This window comes from Neolamprologus multifasciatus, chromosome 11 (genome assembly GCF_963576455.1).
Source record: "Neolamprologus multifasciatus chromosome 11, fNeoMul1.2, whole genome shotgun sequence".
In the NCBI taxonomy this organism is placed as follows: domain Eukaryota; kingdom Metazoa; phylum Chordata; class Actinopteri; order Cichliformes; family Cichlidae; genus Neolamprologus; species Neolamprologus multifasciatus.
The window spans coordinates 7,274,505-7,300,846 of NC_140449.1; the positions used below are offsets into that span (position 1 = coordinate 7,274,505).

Consider the following 26,342-nt stretch of genomic DNA (forward strand, 5'->3'; position numbering starts at 1 on the left):
AACTTGAAACGGACTTAACACTGGTCAAGGATGCCAACCGGTAGTAACAGTTTTCAGAGTGGCCCAAACTTGCTGGAAAACCACATTTCCCATCACGCCTCCGCGAGCTTTGTCAGACGTGACGTCACGATGTCTGCATCTCCTCCGTGCAGGCTTTGTCAGAAACGACGCGGTGATGTTTGGACGGACGAGTGAGTCTAGGTAACCCTGAATCTACATCCTCCTACTTCCACACACCGTGTCTGTGTAAGTGGGCGTCTGTGTAGATGGATGGTCTTAAATCGAGAAATATTATTTAGTGTATTTAGCGCTTTATCAGAGCGGAAGTATCGCATTTTGCACTCTGATTTTTACCGCAAATCAGTGAATTAGGCTAACCAGGCTACCATTATCTTCGTCTGGTTATTAGAGAGACATTGCTCAAGGAAATCACGAGTAAAAATATGGTCCTCAAATGTTTTCACATGTCTTTAATTTTTTATTTTATTTTATCCTTTAACACCTCATTGTGGCGGCTGAGCCCCATGTTGTTGGGTTTTTTTGCTTTGTTTTTTTTGTGATGCAAATGTTACAAGCTCAGTAACAATATGCGCTAGTCCCCCAGCTGTCGCTATGTGGATTACTAAGATGCTTTTCACTCCTTTCAAAATGTGTAGAACCCGCAGTCTTGGCAAAAAGCTAAATGAGGTTGGGCGATTAGTATCTGTGTAATTATCAGTCATATGTGTTTCTGTCTGGAACCTGACTTCACAGAAACATCTGAACAAGAAAGACTACAAATGCAGACTACAAACCAGGCTCAGAGTGGGTCAAACCCTGTGACCACAGCGACCTCAAAGCCACCGCTGGACATTGAGGCTCAGCCAGCACAAAATGAGCTAGATGCACAAAAAAAAGACAGCAAGGGAGCTGCTGCTGAGACTGAGGAGGTAATTGCACCGGAGGCAAGTGCAGCAAGGCTAAAATCAGCAGAAACACCTGCAAAGGTAGGGATGGACGTGGACACAGCTGCAAAACCGACGGTACCTGAAACTAACATGAATGCTGGATGTGATGGGCAAAAGAGTAAAAAGCAGGAGAAAGCTGTAAGCGACGGCAGGAAATATGTTCCTTCCAAGAAGGCCATGGTAGATCCTTTGAAGATGGATATGTCCAAACCGCTGGTCATGCCTCTCACATGTGAGTCTTTTACTTGTCTTTCCATGTTATATGTTGTCGAGGACTGAGAGACCTGCTTGATTGTTATTATTTCAAATTTAGGATTACAGGAGACATCATAATTCTACTGTAAAAATATCTACAGTAATTAACTGTGTATGACTGTATCTTTTGCAGTACTTTTACAAGATGTAAACCTAACGTTGCTTCATTAAGCTGATACTGTTTGAAGTTTGGTTAAATCTGTACAGTCAATAGAATCTAATGTTCAGTAGCAGACAAAACTCAAAGCAAGAAATTATTTTGGTTGGGTTGATATTAGAAGTGGGAATCACCAGACACCCCACAGTACAATATTATCACAGTACTTTACCCACAGTACGATATTATTTTGATTTCTAACATTTTCCAGTATGCTTATATATGCATATTTTGCAATTTATCCTCCCTTTTTTCAAATGCAAACTATGTTCTTAAACTCGACTCAACAAAAACTCATTCACATTGATGGAAATATGTTGGCAATCTGTCCACATTTGTAAATTAGAGAGCAAATATTTGCACACATTCTACAATCTCTTTATGAGTAATTGTCAGTCCAAGCTCTAAGCAACCATGTAGTCACAGCAAGTTGGGATTGGTCACAGAATGTGAAAAACATCAATGCAGTCACCAGGCACAATTTTTTTTTTATTTAATCGTGTTTTTTGTAGCTGTAAGGAGGTTGCTGTCCTATTTTTAACTTTGTGACTGAGCCATTAGCTTTGTCAGGCTAAGTGTGTCCAGTTTGGGATGTTTCTTTTGTCGAGTCAATTTAATCTGAGTTTGCTTGGCTACATGTGTTATCTCAGGATGGAGGTGCATGAGATGCCCTTTTGTTAATAGTATTAGCAGCGTTTTCATTTATTTAACAAAATATTGATATTTGGTTCCCATTATGGATACAATATTGCCATGGAAAAAATTGCAATACTATGCAGTATAATTTTTGTCGGGTGTTTCTTAACCTGTCTTTACCTCCATCCAAATTTACCTACACATTCGCAAATAAAATAATCCTAGAATCACGTGTTTGTTTTTGTGAGCATGTATGTTTTGTATGGATTTGAGTCTAGGGATACAGACGTGTGTTATATGTATTTACTCTGCTTCTGCCCTTTTCCCCTGTAGCATCTCAGCTTTCCCTCCAGTGCATGGAGTGCCATATAATCTTCAGCGATCACAAGAGCAAAGAACGTCATCTCAAGCTGAGCCACCCAGCAGAATACGAACAGTGCATACTGAGGAACGCCCTGTTTGCCTGTTACGTTTGTGATCGACATTTCACAAACTCCACAGAGCTCATGGTCCACCAGAAAGCCCACACAGAGAAGAAACCTTTCAAGTGTCCAATCTGCAGTCAGGCCTTCAACAAGTCATCAGAGCTGACCGTTCATAAAAAAATTCATTTTGGCCAAGATGGTTATGCCTGCACTGACTGTGGCAAACCTTGCAAAACGCTGACATTGCTGAAGTATCACCGGCGCACACACACTGGAGAGAGGCCTTATGTTTGCAAGGAATGTGGAAAGAGGTTCACCATGTCCAAGGCTCTGCAGAAACATTTGGTGTTACACTCGCCAGAGGGAGCTGAAGGAGAGGGGGGAGAAACCACAGCTAAAGCACAACCGAGAAAAAATGATGGTAAGAAAAAAAGCCAGTGGTACAAGTGGTAAAGTGTTGTTAAATAGAAATGCCATGACTTGAAATTAATTGAAAGCATCACCATAAAGTTTCTTCGTTTATTGTCTCTAGGTGCTTCAGCAACAAAGTATCCCTGTTCTATGTGCAAGGCCACTTTCAAGAGTTCCAGGACACGTTTGCACCACATGAAAACTAAACACAATTCCTTACCTGCTACTGCCAGTAATGCTCTCCCAGAAGAACAGCAAGTGAAACAGACTACACCCATTATAACTCCGATATCCATCTGCCAACCAGCACTACTACAGGTGGAGCCGAACGGACCCCTGCAAAAAGTTGATGCTAATATTGACACAGAGCAGATTCGCAAACTTATTGAGTCTTTGGGAAATGTGCAAAAAGTGAACCAAGTTGTCATACTGGGGCAGGTGCCACCTCATGCTCCACCACTGGAGGTGCAGCAAGTATCACAAGGGTTCGAGCCGGTGAATGTGAATCTCGGTCCACCGCAGATAGATTTTATAGGACTGAAACAAACAGACTCTAAGACAGATGAAGGTGACCCTTCAAATAATCCATATGATCCAATGGAGCAAACAATTATACTGGAACCTATTACTCCAGATGGACAGCTAGAAAATCCCTCTTTCTCAGTATTAGGTCCTCACATAGCAGCAGGTGAAAATGCAGAGCTTACACTTGTTCCAACTGAACAAGCAGAGAGACCTGAGGGAGAGGGGATGCATCAGATTCTTCAGCAACCGGATATTGATGTGCTTCATTCTAATCCTGTGGAGCAAATGGTTAGTCAGAATGAGGTAGATGATCCTAAACAAAATCTGGAGCAGACGGTCATATTAGAACTTACCCCTGCTTTGATACCAACTGAGGTGCTAGAGCAATCCCAAGCAATCCAACAAAATGAAATCCCTTCCTCCTCTCTGGTACCAACTACAGAACTAGAGACTCTCGATAAGACTACAGAGCATACCGTCCTAGATGAGCAAGAGACCAGCCTGTCAGTTCCACCTCTTATGCCTACTGTTGAGTTGGAGCAAACATATTTACAACCAGAGGAACAGGACATTTCTTCTTGCACAGTTGTTCAAGCAAACACACTCACGCAATCTTCAAGTGAATCAAAAACTCATTCCACAAAAGTTTTTGATTCACATATGGAAACAGTAGATCTAAATCAGGTGCACCCTGTGATAGATCCAGACACACAAGAAGAGACACAAAAGAAGCCTGAAGAAGAACCACCTGACAAACTGCTGGAAGATTCCAAGAATAACCTGTCTGAATCAGAGAACCCGCCTGCTGAAGAAAAGGTTCTGTCGCAATTACAGTCTAAGAAGGTGGCAAAGATCTCAGAATTACCCATTAATGTAATGTCAGCCCAAGAGCTGGTGAAAGTCCGGAAAAGAAAGCCAGCCAGAGCTTTTTTCTTTCAAGGATATATGCAAGATTTTGTGGGAAGCATCTACCAAGATGACTTACAAATTGATGCCAAACCTGCCAAGCGCCAAAGGTCAAAAAAACCCCACCTTGTTGTTAAATTTGGCCCACAAAGCAAAGAAAAGAAAAACAAGAAACAGAGGAAGCCTTCGCAGCAGCGTCAGCCAATGCAAGAAGAGGCGACAAAAAGCAAGACACCACCCAAAAAACTCACAGAGCAAAACGTACCGTCACAGAAGAAGGGGAGGAAAGGAAAAAAGGATAAAAAAGTAGAAAGAGTATTATCTACTGCTGAAACAAACTCACCCTTATCGCCCCAAGCCCCACAAGTAGAACAGCTCAAAGAGGATACAAGAAAAAATAAGATGAAAAAGCAAACGGAAGTGGCCAGTGTGGGTGTTGTGCAAATAAGTAAGCACAAAACTGTAGCATCGCCTATACTTACAAAGAAAAAACAGACAAAAATAATACAAAAGAAGCAAAAACGCAAAAATGCAAAGGATGGGAAGCCAAAGACAGACATGGAAAAAGGGGGAAAAGTCAAAAAGGCAGACACACCTTGCTCAAATATAAAGCAAGACTCTCTGCTTCTACTAAAAGGCCATAAACAGCCTCAGCTGAAAGTTTACAAGTTGGACCCTTCCAAGGCATCAACCCAAGCCTCAGAGGCTTCGCCTCATGAGTCCCAGACAATGTCTCAACAGACTAACAACAACGATCTCAAGCATCCAGCAAGTGAGTGCACAGATAATCTCACAGCAGAAGGTAAGAAAAAAGGAGGAAGACCCAAGAAGAACCAGAAAGCACTTTCATTGATGGCCTCGCTCCAGCTTTCCCGTCAACCACCTGAGCCAACGCCTGCCAAGCCAAAGAACACCAGAAAACGTAAAGCTTCCTCAAAAATAGAGACTGAAGGAGTGATAACATCTCATTCCAAGCGTTCCTTAGAGTGTAAGGACTGTGGAGAGCGATTTGGTGAAGTCTCATCCCTACAGAAGCACAAGGCAACTGTGCATATTGTAGAAAGTCCCAGTCTCACTTACACCAATGGGAACGTCTTTGAAGGCGTCTCAACCTTGGATCTTTACCAGCTTCCCAAAGGAAGTGAAAAGCTTGTTGGGGTGAAGAATGCTGCTACAGACTGGGACACTGAGACAGAGATGGGAGAGAATGCATTAGAAGAAAGGGAACAAAGTCTCTCCTTTCCAGCTTTGATCCCCTCCCCATCTTTACCCATACCTCCTCCAGATGCTGAAGTGAAGACCTATGAAGATAAGAATGGAAGCAGAACAGAAGATGGTAATCCATCTCATATATCGCCAATCATTTACTCATCATCCGAACAGGTGAAACATTATGGGACTCTTCCAGATTTCACATCCGAAACCTCTTTAAGTAGCTCTACTCAGACAAAGACTGATGAGACAGAAAAACCTTCGGCAGCAGATGATAAGAAGCTAGAACAAGGTACCCCAAGGAATTCCAGCTCTGATTGTGAAGTCCAGGGTACTGCAGAGGAAGATATTAAGGAAGATTTACTTCTAGAGGTAGATTTAGTCACTGTTGGCGAACAGAATGAGAGAGACGATCCGACTTCTCAACGTGACACTGTTCCTCAAAATGAATCAATTGCAAGCTGCAGTTCTGAAAATGGAAATAATGATAAAGGATCTATCCTAGTCAGTACTGATACAACTGAAAATGTTCTGACTTCGCAGACTGTTTCATGTTCCACTTATCAAGTGGAGATCAAAGAAGAAGAAGAAGAAGTTTTAATTCAGAGGCAAAAAGCAGAAGGAAAGGGAGCCGTTATGAATTCTGCGAGAGGTAGGAGTAGAGGAACAGGGCGTCTGAAAAGGGATTTACCATCAAAGAGGGTTTCAGCTGGAGATGCTCCCAAAGACTCAGAGAAACAGCAGGATTATTGTCAGGTAGTTTATGAAAAACATCCCATAACCTCAGATTCAGAAATGATTGACTGTGAGATCGGCACAAAGACGGCACAGCCAGAGACAAGTTCCAAATTAAATATCAACAAAGCGGATGTTCCTGGTGCTTTGTTGCCTTCCATTCCCTCTACGTTAGAGGGATCTCCCGAAGACCAAGTCGTCTTTGAGCTGGAGTCAATTACCATGAGTGTTGAAGAAGTAATGAAGGAAAGAGGGCTTCATAGAGGAACAGAACAAGATAAGGTGATGGACCAGTCTCCAGGCCTTATACTGGAGAAGTTCCTTACTTCTAGACAGAGAGCGACTGCTGAAAAGGAGCAGTGCCTGATGATTGCAAGCGACAATCAAGCACAGGTGAGACGCTTGCAGTACCAGCTATGTTAGATAGAATTCAACACTGCATACTTAAGACTTGTTTTCATTACAGGGTTTGGGCTACATCACTGAAAATGAGGTACAAGTTTTTGGAAGTGATGAGATCAAGGTTGAAGAGAACAGTTCGAATCAACCACTGACTGCATCCACTAGTCAAAATAGACAGACTGCAAGCGTGCAGCCGCTGCATCATCGCGATATAAGGACTGTTCTGGTGAAAGAGGAAAGCAGCCTCATAGTGAATGATGTTCCAGCCACAAATGGCAGCAGACACATCCGCTGGAATGTAGAGGCACTTAGTGAAAATACAGTCATCCCAAGTAAGTATTAAGGTTTCTCAACCAATATGTAATTATAAAACTATTGATTTCTGCAGTCTGCATACCACCTGGCACAGTATCTCTTGTTTTCTTTTGTAAATCAAATGTTAGTTTTTTGAGAGTAACAGGATTTCTGATTATTGGATAGACCAAAGTTTAGCTGTTGTCACCTCTGCTTCCACTCATGGCTAATCACCTTCTGGCTAATGAGTATAACTCTTGGAAAAACACTGTGCCATGCTAAACCATGTTCTTTGATTTGTATTTTAGCAGTAGAGGTTGGGGAGAGGACAACGGACTGTTGCATCTTACCAGAGTTCAACACCAGCCAGTGTATTTTCTATCCAATAAAGGAGGAGGAGAGAGAGGTCCTAGTAGAATCTGCTGGGACCAGCAGAAACCCAGAGGGATCCCACGATGCAAATCAGACAGAAAGTCAAACAACAGATTGTGATATACGTAAGTAACTCACTCGACCTCCACTTACTTTGAAATCCACCATTTTTAATCCTCAGTCGTAAAAGGCTGATGGGGTATTGTCATCACCCTGCTGGATGGGCGGGTGGGCAGCATTGACCCCTAAGTCTGTGAATGTGATAATTGCATAGTAGCTTCAAATTGATACCACAGGTTTATTTGCTAAAAACCTTGGATGAGTTTGGATCTTGGTGACCTTGGCCTTAAGTTCAGAGGTCAGGTTTTCTGAAAATCTGGTCAATGCAGTAACTTGAGAATGTAGGGATGTAGGATTTTCAAATTATTACTGTCAGTGCAGCTACTAAAAATCTCAGGTGATTTTAATCTCAGTGACCTCAATGTCAATATCAGAGATCAAGATTTTTGAAAATCTTACGAGTGCAATAACTCAAGAAGGAAGTCATCTAGGATTTTCAAATTGATGACATAGGTGTGTCTACTAGCAGGTTGCACTGACAATCGCCAGTATTTTTCAGTTATACAAATGAAAGAGACTTGACTTTCTTATTGATTTTTATATTTGGTATTCTCCAAATACTATATAAAGGCTTATATATTAATTTTGAGTCTGTTTAAACAGGTGAATCGATCCATTCTGTACCAGACTATCAGGAAACAAGAGTTGAAGGTCTTTTCTCAGATCCTGAGGTCATCGAGCAACAAGGTTTGTTCCCTTTTGTGGAATGATTAGTATTTATATTTGAGAGACTTTCTTAAGCTGTTTATTGATGATGCCAATAAAACTTAAGATGATCCTCTTACATAATAAATCTGTCCTTTAGCTGTGTCAGACTCTGAGTGGCAGCACCTACCAGATCTTCGTGAGTTTCTCCTCCAAAGTCCCGATGAAGAGGATATGGGTGATTTTGAATTGTCAGATCCTCAGCTTGATTCAGAAGCAGAAGTAATGGCCTATTTCTCCAAGAACTCGGCCATCAGTGCACAACAGTCAGATCACACATCGCAAAGGTACAGTGAGACCTTCTTTGGGTCTACAAAACTATCATACATAGAAATAACTCTAAATACCTTTTTTTTCTATTATTGCTGTTGTTCCTCTGTTACATACATGTAAGATTTGCTCTTGATGTTTGTTCTTTTTACTTTATTCCCCCCTTAGTTTGCCAACATCCGTGATCCCATCTAATGCACCAAGAGATGGCAACAGAACCAGAGAGCCCATTGATTACTTCTCTAAGTACTTTGGTTGGGATACCTGGGTAGAAATTGCCAACTGTACAAATAAACTGTCCAACATGCCTGATGCTGTCACGGACAGGGAAGTTGCACGCTTTGTTGGGATCCACATCGCAATGGGAACTTTGAAGGTTTGTATTTCTGCCTGTCTGATTACTGAAATTATTACCTCAGTTTTGGTTAGATGCTAAAATCGAATTTTATTTTTTTTCTATTGTTACTTTCTTAGTTTCCCAGTGCAAAGCTCTACTGGGAAGACTTGACTAAGGTGCCGTTGATTGCTGAAGCCATCCCATTGTCCCGTTTCCTCGAGCTGTCTCGCACGCTGAAACTGACTTCTTCAAAGTATCCAGCCAACGCTAATCCCCACAAAGGAACTTGTGATAGTGATCAATGTGGTGACGAGGCAAATGGCTCAGATGGTTCAAAACAGGCTGATCCCCTGTGGAAAGTTCAGCCATTATTGTGTCGTTTCAAAGCAGGATGCCAGTCATTAAGACGAGAGGGCGATTATGCAGTTGACCAATATCCACTTCCTCTCACTGGGAAGGTGCACAACAACAAACTGTCTCTCTACAGCACTGCTTTAATTGGATTTGACGGCTTACTCTTACATGTCGATCTTAAGGTGGATCTCTCAGACAAAGAAGGTGCTGTAGAAAAAATGGTCCCCAAAGGTAGTATGGTGTTCCTTTGCAAACAGGAACTGTCCACCCCTGTGATGCTCGAACGCCTTTTAGCTGCTGGGGTTCATGGAGCAGGCAGGGTGGGAGGGGCTCGAGGACAGATCGGGGATGAGTTTGTGAGCTCAGATGGGAAGTTGATGCTGCGCAGATCCCATTGTGGCTTCATACTTTCTACTGCGGGAAATGGCCAAAGGAGCGCGGCCTCTCTCATTGAAAACTTTGAGAAAGCCCAGATGTCGGCCCGTCTCCACAGAGAACTGAAAAATCTTTATGCAATTCCCCTCACTGCCTCTGCACCAAGCTGCTGGCCCCAAGCAGTGCTCTGGTACCTCACTGATCTGGCTTTGGTAAACTCCTGGCTCCTGTATCGACAGGATTTCAGAGCATCCGTGCCACCTTTGACTCTCATGGCTTTCAGATTGGAAGTGTCCAAGGCTTTGATCTTCTCTAGTAGCTCGGACACCCAAGACTCAGTTCCTCCCCAGCCGCCGGCAGCAGAGGTTCACACAACAAATGAAACCCGCAGTCCCATCCTGGTGGAGGAGAGTCCTCTGCCAGACGCAGCCACGCGATATGACGGTTCAGGTCACTGGCCGGAGCAGCTTGGAGAGGGAGAGGGGGGCAGGTGCCGTTTTGGGGACTGTCAGAGGACATCACGAGTGTTATGCCTCAAGTGCTGTGTCTTTCTTTGTATCTCACGTAACCACAACTGCTTTTTGAATTTCCATAATCAGGGAAGTTTGGGAAAAGAGTAGTATCATCTACAATATTTACCAATCTTTGATTGTAACTGTGTTTTGGTGTAGGGAAACTCACTGCCTTTCACTGTCATTCTTTTTTAGGGCTGTTGTGATGCATTTTTAAAAAATCTTAATATGTCATTTAGGAGTTGTAAAAAAAGAATTTGCCTTCAGAAAAAAAAAAAGACTCAAAGCCACACACTGTGCTGGAAAAGAAGTGTAAAAAGTTGTTGTTTTTCACTGTGGCCATCATGATACTTTTGCCCTCAACTATTTATTTTCACCTGATCTAGTTTACATTCTACAGTGAGCTTATTTTTTGGCTCTATGAATTGTAGTATTAAATAAAGTATCATTTATTTGAGTTTTAGAAAACAATAAAGGACAAATGGGAAAAAAAAACATGCATCTTTTGATTATTTATTTATTTATTTAGTCATTTGAGGACTGCTTACAAGTACATTTTATCACGGTTTGAACTGTCCAAGTGTTGAAAAAGAAAAATGTGCCAAAACATATTAAAGCTCTTGTGTACTGAAATAACCAAGTAGGACACAGTACTGCAACAATGCGAGTAATTAAAGTCCATCGGTCATTAGAACATTATGCACTAAAGATAAACTATACTAGCACATAGAGCTGATGCTTGTATGAGTTTTGAAATACAAAATACATATTACAGAGTACTGTACAAATTGGTGGTAAAAAATAAATAAATTTAAGCTACAAATATACGTCAAAATGGAAGAAATGTTTGTAGAACTTGCAACCAAGTTTTTACTCACCCATCTTTGTATTGTGTTAAGAAAAGGGGAAATAGGTGCAGAAACATGCAAATATACATATGTATGAAAAAATATAGAATATTAAGCAAAAACAATTTATACTATTCTAGCGAGCTTGAAAGTCAACATTTGGTATGAGCACTTTTATTCTATATCACAGGTTGAACTCTCTTAGACAAGCTTTCTTTTAGATACTTTGGATGTTGACTTCAACATGATCCCACACCACTTCAGGTCCATGCTCTGGGAAGGCCAATCCATGACTGATTTTTTTTTAATCCAGAAATGCTTTAACTGCATTTTACTGCGGAAGTGTGTTTGGGTCATTGTCATGCTTAAAAATCAATCAAAGTGATTGCCAATCAGAATATTTTCCAGTGGTATTGCATGGTGAATAAAAAAAATCTGATGGTACTGATGCTGCATTCATAAGTCAATCAATGTTGATAAAATCACCAACACTGTCGGTTAAATTTTGGACTACACCATGAAAAAGGCTACAGCGTGTTCTGCAGAAGGCCGTAGACCTTGTCTCGCACCCTCTTTGGTCATGGCGGGGAGGGCACAGAAGACACAACTCAGCCTGCTGTAACATCGACTTGCACTGAAGTATGTGGAGAGGCTCAGAGAGGAAGATCCTGTTCTAAGATCTGCTTGGTAAAGGTTTTCCCAAAAGCGCAGCCAGAGCGAGTGACAAAGGCTTATGTTGTGCTGTGATCAGAGTAATCAGTCGCTTGCCAGGACAGAGTTTTTTGATGTTTGTGGCATAAAAGGATCGGAGTCTCCATTCACACTTCGTACATGTGGCGGAACGACAGAAATGATGGGTAGAAGAGCCGCAGGCTTTGTAGTGGAGTCACTAGATGGAGCCACATCGGTCACACTGCCGACAATAATTGAATTATTGAATCTAACAACATTCCGAGTAACAGAGCTGAGATAGTTGCCCTGAGGTGGCAGTAAAACATTCTCATCTAAGGCCAATAGCCCATCTTATCCCACCACTCGACCACAAAGCTGAGATCCTCCTTTTACTGGAACGTGACCTACTTAGTGTCCATAAGTTGTAGCAGCTCAGAAATGGTCCTTACAATGCCCCATACGCACAGAAACTGGATCTGGGATGGGTTATTATTAGTGATGTCTGCTTAGGTGATGCTCACAAGCCTGCAACTGTGGATGCCTATCACACCAATGTGCTTGAAAACAATCACCTATCCTATTTCAGGCCATGCCCAAATATGGTTCATCAAAGAGAATTATGGGTCCAAGACTGAGCATAAAGCCTTCCCTACCACTGAAACACCTTGAGTTGATGTATCCACTCTTGGAAGCACTATCTTTGATACATCTGAGGACGATAACAAAATTGGCCTTTCTGTTGAAGACAAACTGTTCCTAGAAGTCATGAAGAGAGAGATGCTCATAGATGACAGCAACAGTTGGATGGCACCAATTGTATTTAAGGGACCTCCCAGCAGCTTCCCAACAATTGCAACCAGGCGGTCAAACGCTTATCCTCTCTTCATCGCACCCACCGCACCATGCTGAACTGGCTCTTCCACTTGAAGTGGACAAGGAGTACTGGTATTAATCTACCTTTGGGGTGTACCATCCACAGAAGCCGGGTCAGATCAGAGTTGTGTTCGACTCAAGTGCAAAGTGCCATGGCGTCTCTTTCAATGATGTCCTCTTCTCTGGACCTGACCTCAATAATAGCTTGATGAGTGTATTGTTGAGATTCAGACATGAAAATGTTGCAGTAACTGCTGATATTGAACAGATGTTTCACAGTTTCATTGAAACAGAGGACAATCAGAACTATTTCTGCTTCCTCTGGCATAAAGACAACAATCCTGCCAGCGACATCTATGAGTATCGCATGAAGGTTCACATGTTTGGCAACAGTCCCTCCCCGTCTGTAGCTATATATGGCCTTCGACATGCAGCAGCTTATGGTGTAGAGGAATTTGGATCAGATGCACAATGTTTTGTTAAGAGGGAGTTCTACATTGATGGTGCTTTGAAGAGAGCACAGAAAATGCTCGCCACATCTAACCTTCGTCTGCATAAAATAGCATCGAATAGCTCTGAGGTTCTTGTTGCGTTTTCTCCAGATAACCGTGCAAAGGGGCTCAAGGAGCTAAATCTGGAGACTGATGTGACACCTACACAGCAAAGTCTTGGTCTGATATGGGGCCTTAAGAAAGACACCTTTAACTTCCAAGTAGCAGACCCAGTGAAGCCCTTTACAAAGAGAGGTCCCTTAGCTACAATCAATGGTCTTTTCAATCCCTTAGGATTTGCTTCGCCAGGAAAAGCTGCTGCTGAGAGAACTTTCAAATGAGACCCTAGACTGGGACACTCTACTGGCTGGAGAAAGGGAAGCTGAGTGGAATAAGTGGAAAGAATCTTTTGTTGATCTCAAGAATGTACATATTCCAAGAACCTATGCTTCTGCTACGATGTCAACAGCAATCAGAAAAGAGTTACACATCTTTTCAAACACTTTGACTAAAGCCATTGCAGCAGTTACCTTCCTAAAGACCAATGTTGAAGATCAGAACCATCATGTGGGCTTCGTTCTGGGGAAAGCAAAATTGGCCCCACAATCTGCTCATAGAATTCCAAGACTGGAATTGGGAGCTGTTGTGTTAGCTGCAGAGCTTGCCGAAGCCATCACAGCTGAACTGGACCTAAATCTTGATGCAGTTGAATTCTACACAGACAGCCGTGTGGTTTTAGGCTATATAAGTAACCAGACTAAGAGGTTCTATGTACAGGAGGATTTCAGAACCAAAACAATGGCACTATGTTTCTACGAGCTCTAACACTGCTGACATAGGCACATGCTCAGTGCCTGCTTCCATGCTTGGTGACAGTGCTTGGGTTAAAGGACCTGTTTTCTAGTTACAAGCCAGTGTTACAACAGAAACTGAAACATATGACCTCGTGGACCCCGTGTTGGATGATGAAATATGTAGCTTTGTCTCTCACACGAGCAATGATGGGTCTCAGCTAGGATCGCAAAGTTTCAGACGTTTTTCCTCTTTGAAGAAAATCCTCAGGGCCCTTGGCTTGCTCATTCATATTGTGAAGGTCTTCAAAAACAAAGATGAAGACCTCTCTTGCAGTTCATGGCATCATTGCAAACAGTCTCACACAGTAGAGGAACTGACAAAAGCTGAGATTGTTGTCATCAAAAGTGTGCAAAAGGAAATGTTTGAGGAGGAACTTGCCTGTATTGCCAATAGTAAAGACATACCAAAACAAAGCTCTTGACAGAAACTCAGTCCCCACTGTGATAATGAAGGACACTTGAGGACAGGCAGAAGGCTGAAACACGCTAACATTGACTACAAGGAAAAACATCCTCTCATTATTCCAGGTGGTAGCCACGTTGCCAAGTTGATAGTAGAATACCATCACCAGCGAGTAATGCATCAGGGACGGGTGTTCACAGAAGGTGCAGTCCGTACTGCTTGATACTGGATTACAGGAGCCAGGAGGCTAATCAAGCAGATTATCAACAACTGTATCATCTGCAGCAGACTTAGGAAGAGAGCAACTGAGCAAAGAATGGCAGATCTGCCTCCTGATTGTATCAGCACCGAACCTCCTTTCACCTTTGTGGGCTTGGATGTATTTGGCCCTTGGCCTGTGGTCACAAGGCGCACAAGAAGAGGCCAGGCACCCAGGTGTGCACTACTCTCCCCTCCAGGAAGTTTTATTGAGAAAGATCTCCATTGACAGCAGTGGAGGCAAGTTCCATACCTTGCAAACACATTTTGGAACAGATGGAGACTTAGGGACACTGCAGAGCCGAAACAAGTGGCAACATAAGCATGCAAACCTTAAGGTGGGAGATTTGGTGCTCATCAAAGATGCATAAGTGAGGCGTAATGAATGGCCGATAGGACTTGTCAATATTGATGAGGATTTTCCTTTGGCTCTTTTGAACCAAAACAGGTTGGAAAATACCCTGTAATTAACAGAAATTGAGAATTAATTGCTTTCTTTTCTCTGTGTTATTATAATGTGCACAGACTAGCTGTAAGAGGAGTCTTTCAGGTTGCACCGATGAGACAATGTAATTGTTACACTTTTATACTGGAAAAATCTAAAGGATTAATCATACCATTACAGTGTCATTTACAGACAGGCAAGAAATTAAAGGCATACCCTGAACTCTTGACCCCCTACACAGAGAGACATTGTTGCACTTTGCTGCCATGTTAGGGTCCACTTGTCAAAGAGAAATGAGTTGTACAATCAGTACAAAGTTGCTATGAGAGATTATCTTTGTATTTAAGTATTTTAAAAGGGGTCACTGAATAGTTGATTATGAAAATGATGTGAATCATATACCATGGCTTTCACAGTCACCAGATCTCAACCAAGAATATCTGGGGGAAATTTGACTGACATAACAGAGAGATAATAGCTATATAAGAACCAGTCCATTTAGCTCTGTTGGTGTTTCGGAATCAATTCCAGGAAACACTGAAGCTGTTGCAGGCATGTGTTGTACAAATACTTCACAAACTTGTCTTTGTCACTTGATTGTATACATTGTTTCTTTGGTTCTGGTCTGTTATGTGTTTCTATATAGTTGTGTCTTCTGAGCCTGTTAGCGGAGAATGCTATTTGTGTGTAACTTAAAAAACATATCAAACATTTTTCTCTTTCTATAGATTTTATTTATTTATAATTGTATGTTTTGTCAGAACCCTTAGGACTATTGTGATGCTGATTCAAAGAAGGTCAGTAAGTCTAAAGCAGACTAAAGACCAACTTAGGCTTTCATTAAATGAATCCACCACTCACTGTTACTGTAACACGGAGCACTTTATTATAGTCGATGAAACAGGAATACAAGAAAACAGCACTGCAGTATAGTCAATCAGTGAACTTGATTATGACTGCAATGTGAGGGGCTTTGCAAAATTAGTTGTGTACATAGCTGGACATTTGCCCGGTGGGCCGATGGGTTATTTTGTTGTTGTTGTTTTTGTAATGGTATAAAAAAATGAAAGGTGGTGGATTGGCCAGATGCTGGCAGATGTGTAAAAATAACTCTGATGTTTGGTGGTGGCTTTGGCGAAGGAGGAGAGACCCGTGGTGGCCGCTGGTCCGGCTGCGCTCTCCCTCCCTCTCCTGTTCCAACTTCAATCATGAAACTGATCAATGATCAGCTTTTTTCTCTTGTTTGTTTATCGCCCACTTTGCGCCAGAAAGAGGAAACCAGCTGAGGTTGCGCTAAACAACGCAAGCACGTTTAACCTTGATCAACTGTTGTTAGAATTTATTTAATATTACTTTCTATTATCAGCTGATGTTTGCTGGAGCCACAGCCCTAAAAGCTGCAGGTCATGATATCTGTTTGGATATCCTGGTGAGAGGGAAGCATGAAGATGAAACCAGGAGATGTCCTTACTGAATCATCAGAGCTGAACAGGTGATGGAGAAACAGGTTTACCTTTTAGGTGACATGAATGAGTTGAAGGAAAGTTATGAACTGTTTCTGAGAGACAAATAACACCACGATCCTTTTCTAAGTAGCTGACAGCTGGTAACTGTGCAGGGGCAGGTCTAGCAAAGTTTTGCCAGGGGGCCAGGTAGGGCATTAACAGGGAAAGGGGGGCACAAAGAAATACTTTTCTGTTTTATTCTCATTTAAAATGTCTAGATTTTAATAAATAATTATCTGAATCTTACAGCCAAGTTTTTATCTGGTGTAAAATGTATAGAAATCATACATATATACCAACATGACAGTGTACATCACTGTCACAACAGCCTTTGTTTTTATTCAAAGGCTTTGTGGCTTTTCCTATAATACTTGGTGGGCCTAGTTAAAATGCCCAGGCTGATTTTTTGTCCCAGTCCAGCCCTGGTTGTGTACAAAAAGTCAAAAATAACTGTCAGGTATGCTGGAATCATACACGTTACCATCAACAATATCATCGTAATGGTTGCAAACTTTAAGAAAGTTTACGACAAGCAACATATACTGACAATAGACACACACGGTTAAATGTGTAGTAAATGGAAGTGCAGTAAACCTGCCTAGTATGATACACTGACTTCTTCATATATCTCACATCATTTGTAAGGTGTCACGGAAAACACCAGCAGTTTTCCCAGGCATTGCGTGGATACCCTCTGCTCGAAGAAGCTTCCGTGGATGAGTGATTGCAGCAACTCGGCTGAGCAGCTCTTGTGGAGGTTTAGGGAAGACCATACTTCTCACTCGGTCTGCTGACGATGCGCATGGGCATCTGGATATACAACAAGAATTGCTAGTGTTGCCATCACCAGTTGTATCCACTGAAAAGGCTACATATGGCATGTTGGCTAACGCGCAGCCTTTCCGCGACCATAAAGTATAAGAGTTAAATAAGCAATTCAGCCGCGTATAATTTCAGTTAAATCCAGGAGCGTCTTAGAGGCAATAACTTAGCGTACACATAAAAGAAATGCGACTTTCCATAAACATAGATGAGTTGCGGGTTGAGTCCCTCTCCCGCCACGTGTTCTTGTTTTGGTGACGCAACTTCCGTCGAAAGACGATTGGTAGTCTACAGTGGGCCAGCGCTCCTATTGGGCCAGAGTCTACCGAGTCTACAGTCACCGTAGTCTCCGGGCCAATGAAAAGACGTAACTGTCTGCAGTCACCGTAAACTTTTCACTATCGTAGACTCGACATCTAGAGGTAATGGCTTGTAGCGAATTATTTGCCTTTCGTTTAGGTCTTAGCTTGTTTCGTATTGATTCGCGGCAGATGCATGTAAACGTCACAAGATAAGTAAAAAAAAATGGTATGTAAAAAAGGGGCACACGGAAACTCGGTGGTCCTCTCTGGGAGTCGGTGTCAGCGCCAACCTGTAAACTAGTATTGAGCTAGCACGGTACTTTTGTTATTAACGTGTAAACATTTAGCTAAGGCGGTTATCTGTAATTGAAACAGCCGCAATTTACCGCGTGGATATATCAATGCTTTTTTTAGTGAAGTGAGCTGTATAGAGGTTTCACGGCCTTTGGGTTTTATACGCCGATGATTCTAAAGACTGTTGCATTGGCGTTATTTCAACCAACCTAAAACTAAAACTAAAACTTGAGTAATTCCCGCGGACTAACAGTTTCATGGCCTTTGGGTTTTATACGCGGCTCATTCTAAAACTATTGCATTGGCGTTATTTCAACTAACGTAAGTAACCAACCTAGTAAGGCGATTATTTTTCTGTATAGTCATCTGTTGAACTTAACGTAATGAGCACATATCTGCGTTTCTGGCGCTGTTATGTTTCCCGCTGTTTATTAAACTAGTGTTTGTTCCACGTGGTCATTAAACTTTGTTTCGTGTCTTTTTTGTTGTTAAATTGACTCCAGGAAGAACAGCGAACATCGCACCATGGACTCGGAGATCTTGAACATAGAGGAGATTGTGATGGGACGGGGCTTGTCAGATCCACCCCCGGAAAAGCCGGCAGAACCCTACAAACCCATCACTTTGAATGGACCTCCGGCTCCCTCGGTTCATTCCTGTAAGTGATGCAGCAATCACACCTTTTAAATCAGCTTCCTGAAAGCAACAGCACATAATAAATCTGTTGTGGATTCAGACCAGCATGAAAACCTGCAGTGCTTCCAGTGCTTCATCACGTTCTGCAGTGCAAAAGCCAAGGAGAGACACATGAAGACGAGCCACCGGGAGGAATACAAGCAGCAGCTTCAGCAGGTGAGAAGAACAAAGTGTGTCATTTTTAACTAAATTGATGAGCTTTTTGTGTTTTAATCTATTCACCAGAGTTCAACCCTGCTTAATGATGGGAAGTTGGGGTTTTTCTTTTTAATTTCCTTTTCCAATTTTGCAATAATGAAACTATTAAAACTGCAGATTTGAGGGTTTTTTTGTGGTTTTAGCTGCCATTGACCCATAAACAAAGTCCTCCTTTGGTTGATAAAGTTACTCTAAGAAATAGGGATGTTCAGTTTATGTTGAAGAACATCGATCTGTAAAAACACCCCATGTGTTTGAGAACAATTTATCAAGAGTAATCACTTTCTCAAGTCACTAGATCATCCTTTAAATTCAGCCTATGTGTGTAGCATCTTGCACCAAGCAGAATATTGCACACATTGCCCTGGTGTTGCAAATGTTAGCACTCCGAGGGCCAGTAAAGTCCCATTTGTGTTCGCCTCATTAGTTGCTTCGCACATTACATTATGTGCTGTTATGGTCCTTTTGTCCATTAGTGATCTTCTGTATCATGCCATCTGGAAATCCTTGTGCACCCTTTGTCATGTAAAAGCCTGCACAATCACACTTCCTCAGTCTTAACCCATCCTCAATCATTTTGAAAATGGCTGCAGCAAAAAAAAATCGGGACGTGTCCAATCCACTGTAACAACACCGTAGTACAGCTTACACTATATAGTCTAAGGAGCTTGGAAAGAAAAGCATCTGGACTTCTTTAAATTGCTTGAAGACGTTTCACCTCTCATCAGAGAAGCTTCTTCAGTTCTAGGGTCAAATGGTGGGGAGTCCTAGATTTTAAGCCATATGGAAGTGTCGCCCCCCCCCCCCCCCCCCCCCCCCCCCCCCCCCCCCCCAAGAGGGTCATGATCATTTACGCAATCACATGAACCAAGGTGTGGATCACAATCAGCCAAGGTTACGGGTGAACCCACTGTGAAACCTAGCCCCACCCTGTCATGTGACTTACTGAGGTCAAATGGCCAAGGACGTGAGTGGGTGTTAAGGCATCTGGGAAGGGATCTCCAAACTGGATTATAGATGGCAGACAGTGTCGTAACCCACCGCCTCTGTTCAAAAATGGTCTTTCACAGTGGACATAGATGCTTCTTTCAAACCATCTGTCTTTTGAGGATGCCAGTGTTCACATTTTGGATAGAGAAGACAGATGGTTAGGGGGCCCATTGTCCCTCTTCGGGGGGACACTCCCATATGGCTTAAAATCTAGGACTCTCCACCATTTGACCCTAGAACTGAAGAAGCTTCTCAGATGAGAGGTGAAACGTCTTCAAGCAACTTAAAGAAGTCCGGACGCTTTTCTTTCCAAGCTCCTTTGACTACGATGACCTGGATGACTGAGAACTTTCACAGACATACTTACACTATATAGCTTTCACATTAAACACTCAAGGTGCCAGATTCCAGTTGAGTGATTAGAAGCCCATTTTTCTCTCAAAGAGCCTTCACAACTCCATGTCCCTAATAGCAGCTTTAGGTTTTAAATGTTTCTCCTCCCCGTTCTTTTTGGTCATCTTTTCTCAGGGAAACACATTGTTCACATGCTACGTGTGCAACCGCACATTTCTGTCATCTGAGGAACTGACGCAGCACCAGCCAACACACAGCAAGGATGACAAGCCCTTCAAATGTGTTCACTGCAAAGAGAGCTTTAAAACGTTCTCTGAAGTGAGTATAATTTACCAACTATATTAGAACATACAGCAGAATGAATCAGTTTCTAGCTTTATGTATTTGTGCTTAATGTTTGTGCATAACCATTTACGTCTCTCCTGTCTAGCTCACATCCCATAGAAGACAGGTGTGCCCAGAGAAACAGATGGTTTGTAAAGATTGCAATGAAACGTTCCGTAGTGCCGGACTGCTGCGTGCTCATCGCCTGACCCAGCATCCACGCCCAGATGTCGAGACTACGGAACAGCCAGAGGATTCTACAAAAACTCATCGCTGTAAGAAGTGCGGCCAGGGATTTGAAGCTGAATCAGAGCTGATAGCACACCAGGAGAAATACCCCGAAGGTCAGCAGTGCAACGGCAGCGCTTCATCTGTCAAGAAACGCGGACGGCCCGCCAAGGCCGAAGACGCGGCAGGTGCTGAGAAAAAGGGAAAGCGGAAAAAGAAAGAGGAAGCAGACATTCCCGAGGAGACCATGAAGGCCAGCAGCACATCAGACGCGACGGCAACCCCAGCGGAAGAAAAAGGGAAAGCAAAGGTGACAGCAAAGTCAGAAACGGAAGATAAAACTCCCGAGGACGAGAGTCAGGCTTCAGCAAAGGAGAAGAAACCTAAAGCAGAGCCGACCCCACCCCGTCAGCACCCGTGCCCCGAGTGCGACCTCACATTCCCCGGTTTGATTCAGCTCCGTGCTCACAAGAAGGAGAAGCACGCCCCACGGAAAGCCCACCCCAGCGAAGAATGTGAAGAGAGCTTTGCCCGTCCAGAGCAGCTGGATGCCCATATTTCCCGGGCGCACGCCGATGGCCGATTTGCCTGTCCGACCTGCGGGGAGAGCTTTGGCCGAGAGCGCACATTGAAAGCTCACAAGAAAAGCCACCCAGAGGAAAAGCCTGAAAACACAAGTGGAAAAAGATGATTCAGAAACTAAGTGAGACAAATTAGATGGAATTCAACACTGCATACTTAAGAAATTGTTTTCATTACAGGGTTTGGGCTACATCACTGAAAATGAGGTCCAAGTTCTTGGAAGTGATGAGATCAAGGTTGAAGAAAACAGTTCGAATCAACCACTGACAGCATCCACTAGTCAAAATAGACAGACTGCAAGCGTGCAGCCGCTGCATCATCGCGATATAGGGACTGTTCTGGTGAAAGAGGAAAGCAGCCTCATAGTGAATGATGTTCCAGCCACAAATGGCAGCAGACACATCCACTGGGATGTAGAGGCACTTAGTGAAAATACAGTCATCCCAAGTAAGTATTAAGGTTTCTCAACCAATATGTAATTTTGAAACTACTGATTTCTGCATACCAACTGGCACAGTATGTCTTGATTTCTTTTGTAAATCAAATGTTAGTTTTTTGACAGTAACAGGATTTCTGATTATTGGATAGACCAAAGTTTAGCTGTTGTCACCTCTGCTTCCACTCATGGCTAATCACCTTCTGATACTAGCTCGATACTTAAAACCTCAGTGTACAAGTGGTCGCAATCTGTATAACTCTGAAAAACACTGTGCCATGTTAAATCATGTTCTTTGATTTGTATTTTAGCAGTAGAGGTTGGGGAGAGGACAACGGACTGTTGCATCTTACCAGAGTTCAACACCAGCCAGTGTATTGTCTATCCAATAAAGGAGGAGGAGAGAGAGGTCCTAGTAGAATCTGCTGGGACCAGCAGAAACTCAGAAGGATCCCACGATGCAAATCAGACAGAAAGTCAAACAACAGATTGTGATATACGTAAGTAACTCACTCAACCTCCACCTCCACTTACTTTGAAATCCACCATTTTTAATCCTCAGTCGTAAAAGGCTGATGGGGTATTGTCATCACCCTGTTGGATGGGCGGGTGGGCAGCATTGACCCCTAAGTTTGTGAATGCAATAACTCAAAAATGAAACCGCATAGTAGCTTCAAACTGATACCACAGGTTTATTTGCTAAAAACCTTGGATGAGTTTGGATCTTGGTGACCTTGGCCTTAAGTTCAGAGGTCAGCTTTTCTGAAAATCTGGTCAATGCAGTAACTTGAGAATGTAGGGATGTAGGATTTTCAAATTATTACTGTCAGTGCAGCTACTAAAAATCTCAGGTAATTTTAATCTCAGTGACCTCAATGTCAATATCAGAGATCAAGATTTTTGAAAATCTTACGAGTGCAATAACTCAAGAAGGAAGTCATCTAGGATTTTCAAATTGATGACATAGGTGTGTCTACTAGCAGGTTGCACTGACAATCGCCAGTATTTTTCAGTTATACAAATGGAAGAGACTTGACTTTCTTATTGATTTTTATATTTGGTATTCTCCAAATACTATATAAAGGCTTATATATTAATTTTGAGTCTGTTTAAACAGGTGAATCGATCCATTCTGTACCAGACTATCAGGAAACAAGAGTTGAAGGTCTTTTCTCAGATCCTGAGGTCATCGAGCAACAAGGTTTGTTCCCTTTTGTGGAATGATTAGTATTTATATTTGAGAGACTTTCTTAAGCTGTTTATTGATGATGCCAATAAAACTTAAGATGATCCTCTTACATAATAAATCTGTCCTTTAGCTGTGTCAGACTCTGAGTGGCAGCACCTACCAGATCTTCGTGAGTTTCTCCTCCAAAGTCCCGATGAAGAGGATATGGGTGATTTTGAATTGTCAGATCCTCAGCTTGATTCAGAAGCAGAAGTAATGGCCTATTTCTCCAAGAACTCGGCCATCAGTGCACAACAGTCAGATCACACATCGCAAAGGTACAGTAAGACCTTCTTTGGGTCTACAAAACTATCATACATAGAAATAACTCTAAATACCTTTTTTTCTATTATTGCTGTTGTTCCTCTGTTACATACATGTAAGATTTGCTCTTGATGTTTGTTCTTTTTACTTTATTCCCCCTTAGTTTGCCAACATCCGTGATCCCATCTAATGCACCAAGAGATGGCAACAGATCCAGAGAGCCCATTGATTACTTCTCTAAGTACTTTGGTTGGGATACCTGGGTAGAAATTGCCAACTGTACAAATAAACTGTCCAACATGCCTGATGCTGTCACGGACAGGGAAGTTGCACGCTTTGTTGGGATCCACATCGCAATGGGAACTTTGAAGGTTTGTATTTCTGCCTGTCTGATTACTGAAATTATTACCTCAGTCTTGGTTAGATGCTAAAACCGAATTTTATTTTTTTTCCTATTGTTACTTTCTTAGTTTCCCAGTGCAAAGCTCTACTGGGAAGACTTGACTAAGGTGCCGTTGATTGCTGAAGCCATCCCGTTGTCCCGTTTCCTCGAGCTGTCCCGCACGCTGAAACTGACTTCTTCAAACTATCCAGCCAGTGCCAATCCCCACAAAGGAACTTGTGATAGTGATCAATGTGGTGACGAGGCAAATGGCTCAGATGGTTCAAAACAGGCTGATCCCCTGTGGAAAGTTCAGCCATTATTGTGTCGTTTCAAAGCAGGATGCCAGTCATTAAGACGAGAGGGCGATTATGCAGTTGACCAATATCCACTTCCTCTCACTGGGAAGGTGCACAACAACAAACTGTCTCTCTACAGCACTGCTTTAATTGGATTTGACGGCTTACTCTTACATGTCGATCTTAAGGTGGATCTCTCAGACAAAGAAGGTGCTGTAGAAAAAATGGTCCCCAAAGGTAGTATGGTGTTCCTTTGCAAACAGGAACTGTCCACCCCTGTGATGCTCGAACGCCTTTTAGCTGCTGGGGTTCATGGAGCAGGCAGGGTGGGAGGGGCTCGAGGACAGATCGGGGATGAGTTTGTGAGCTCAGATGGGAAGTTGATGCTGCGCAGATCCCATTGTGGCTTCATACTTTCTACTGCGGGAAATGGCCAAAGGAGCGCGGCCTCTCTCATTGAAAACTTTGAGAAAGCCCAGATGTCGGCCCGTCTCCACAGAGAACTGAAAAATCTTTATGCAATTCCCCTCACTGCCTCTGCACCAAGCTGCTGGCCCCAAGCAGTGCTCTGGTACCTCACTGATCTGGCTTTGGTAAACTCCTGGCTCCTGTATCGACAGGATTTCAGAGCATCCGTGCCACCTTTGACTCTCATGGCTTTCAGATTGGAAGTGTCCAAGGCTTTGATCTTCTCTAGTAGCTCGGACACCCAAGACTCAGTTCCTCCCCAGCCGCCGGCAGCAGAGGTTCACACAACAAATGACACCCACAGTCCCATCCTGGTGGAGGAGAGTCCTTTGCCAGACGCAGCCACGCGATATGACGGTTCAGGTCACTGGCCGGAGCAACTTGGAGAGGGGGGCAGGTGCCGTTTTGGGGACTGTCAAAGGACATCACGAGTGTTATGCCTCAAGTGCTGTGTCTTTCTTTGTATCTCACGTAACCACAACTGCTTTTTGAATTTCCATAATCAGGGAAGTTTGGGAAAAGAGTAGTATCATCTACAATATTTACCAATCTCTGATTGTAACTGTGTTTTGGTGTAGGGAAAGTCACTGCCTTTCAATGTCATTCTTTTTTAGGGCTGTTGTGATGCATTTTTAAAAAATCTTAATATGTCATTTAGGAGTTGTAAAAAAAGAATTTGCCTTCAGAAAAAAAAACCCACTGTGCTGGAAAAGAAGTGTAAAAAGTTGTTGTTTTTCACTGTTGCCATCATGATACTTTTGCCCTCAACTATTTATTTTCACCTGATCTAGTTTACATTCTACAGTGAGCTTATTTTTTGGTTCTAAGTTTTATTATTAAAAAAGTATCATTTATTTGAGTTTTAGAAAACAATAAAGGACAAATGGGGAAAATAAGATGCATCTTTTGATTTGTTTATTTGTTCATTTGAGGACTGCTTACAAGTACAAAAGAAAAATGTGCCAAAACATATTAAAGCTCTTGTGTACTGAAATAACCAAGTAGGACACAGAACTGCAACAATAACAGAAATTAAAGTGCATCGGTCACTAGACCATCTTCCACTAATGCCGCGTAACAATGGTGAAAACTGAAATGACTAAAAGAAAAACTATACTAGCACATAGAGTCGATGCATGCCTGTATGAGGTTTGAAATACAATATATTACAGAGTACTGTACAAACTGGTGGAAAAATTAATTCAAGTTACAAAAACACATCAAAATGGCCAATCCATGAGTGATTTTTAAATTTTTTTTTTATCCAGGTATGCTTTTAATGCATTGGAAATGGGTTTGGGTCACTGTCATGCTGAAAAATTAAGCAATTGCCAATCAGAATATTTTCCGGTTGTATTGCATGGTGAACAAAAAAAATCTGATGGTACTGATGCTGCATTCATAATTCAATCAATGTTGATAAAACATTGGGGTGATCGTGGCTCAAGAGTTAGCAGTTTGTCTTGTAATCGGAAGGTTGCCGGTTTGAGCCCCGGCTCGGACAGTCTCGGTCGTTGTGTCCTTGGGCAAGACACTTCACCCATTGCCTACTGGTGGTGGTCAGAGGGCCCGGTGGCATCAGTGGTTGGCAGCCTCGCCTATGTCGGTTCGCCCCAGGGCACCTGTGGCTACAATGTAGCTTGCCATCACCAGTGTGTGAATGTGTGGATGACTGAATGTAGTGTAAAGCGCTTTGGGGTCCATAGGGACTGAGTAAAGCGCTATACAAATACAGGCCATTCAAATCACCAACGCTGTCAGTTAAATTTTGGACTAGACCATGACAAAGCCTTCAGTAATTTTCAGTCCAGTAACTTGACATACCTCAGCCCTTTTTCCCTGTTTCCCTTCCTTATGAATGGCTTCTTGGCAGCCAGGCTTTCACTGAGACCATTTTTGATGAGACTGAACAGTAGATTGATGAAGTCAAGGGCCAGGTCCACCACTAAGGATGTCACTTTTAGATACGGTTTGTCTGTTATTTAAAAGCTCTTTGTGAAGAATTATTATAGTTTTCGTTTTCAAATTCGTTTTATTTGTATTTCGTTTTGACTTTTTGTTTTTATTTAGATTAGTTTCACTTAGTTTCCAGAGTGGATTTCCTTGTTTCAGTTTAGCTTTTACTGTTTATAAATTTTTAGTTTTTGATGATTTTTTATGAGTTTAGGTGGAAGTT

The 26,342-nt window shown here is 42.5% G+C and overlaps 2 protein-coding genes across 6 annotated transcripts; both read left to right on the forward strand.

The window, feature by feature from the left end:
* Positions 1–101: 101 nt before the first annotated feature.
* Positions 102–10,698, forward strand: znf576.1 (zinc finger protein 576, tandem duplicate 1). 3 transcript variants are annotated; one of them, XM_085177731.1, is made up of 10 exons: positions 102–201; positions 754–1,179; positions 2,329–2,841; positions 2,953–6,602; positions 6,676–6,943; positions 7,214–7,402; positions 8,001–8,084; positions 8,203–8,389; positions 8,541–8,748; positions 8,847–10,695. In XM_085177731.1, the coding sequence occupies exons 2-10, from the start codon at positions 780–782 to the stop codon at positions 10,056–10,058; spliced, it is 6,711 nt and encodes a 2,236-aa protein (XP_085033857.1). In that variant the 5' UTR covers positions 102–201; positions 754–779; the 3' UTR covers positions 10,059–10,695. The 3 variants fall into 3 exon arrangements, with proteins under 3 accessions (XP_085033857.1, XP_085033858.1, XP_085033856.1); XM_085177732.1 differs by having other exon boundaries at positions 120–246; positions 7,217–7,402; positions 8,847–10,698; XM_085177730.1 differs by having other exon boundaries at positions 120–246.
* A 6,737-nt stretch (positions 10,699–17,435) lies between these two features.
* LOC146507726 (uncharacterized) lies at positions 17,436–23,321 on the forward strand. 3 transcript variants are annotated; one of them, XM_085178195.1, is made up of 9 exons: positions 17,436–17,543; positions 18,221–18,375; positions 18,454–18,569; positions 20,130–20,273; positions 20,386–21,536; positions 21,837–22,025; positions 22,643–22,726; positions 22,845–23,031; positions 23,181–23,321. In XM_085178195.1, exons 2-5 carry the CDS (start codon positions 18,243–18,245, stop codon positions 21,196–21,198), a joined length of 1,206 nt encoding a protein of 401 aa, XP_085034321.1. In that variant the 5' UTR covers positions 17,436–17,543; positions 18,221–18,242; the 3' UTR covers positions 21,199–21,536; positions 21,837–22,025; positions 22,643–22,726; positions 22,845–23,031; positions 23,181–23,321. The 3 variants fall into 3 exon arrangements, with proteins under 3 accessions (XP_085034321.1, XP_085034323.1, XP_085034320.1); XM_085178197.1 differs by lacking the exon at positions 17,436–17,543 and adding an exon at positions 17,544–17,649; XM_085178194.1 differs by lacking the exon at positions 17,436–17,543 and adding an exon at positions 17,922–18,038.
* The last annotated feature ends 3,021 nt before the right edge of the window (positions 23,322–26,342 follow it).

Bases quoted from the DNA above. Each gene is read 5' to 3' on its own strand.
- znf576.1 (XM_085177731.1), top strand. From the start codon at position 780: ATGCAGACTACAAACCAGGCTCAGAGTGGGTCAAACCCTGTGACCACA. The intron at 7,403-8,000 runs GTAAGTAACTCA...CTGTTTAAACAG, and splicing joins AACAACAGATTGTGATATAC to GTGAATCGATCCATTCTGTA. The intron at 8,085-8,202 runs GTTTGTTCCCTT...TCTGTCCTTTAG, and splicing joins TGAGGTCATCGAGCAACAAG to CTGTGTCAGACTCTGAGTGG.
- LOC146507726 (XM_085178195.1), top strand. From the start codon at position 18,243: ATGGACTCGGAGATCTTGAACATAGAGGAGATTGTGATGGGACGGGGC. The intron at 18,376-18,453 runs GTAAGTGATGCA...TTGTGGATTCAG, and splicing joins GGCTCCCTCGGTTCATTCCT to ACCAGCATGAAAACCTGCAG. The intron at 20,274-20,385 runs GTGAGTATAATT...TCTCCTGTCTAG, and splicing joins GCTTTAAAACGTTCTCTGAA to CTCACATCCCATAGAAGACA.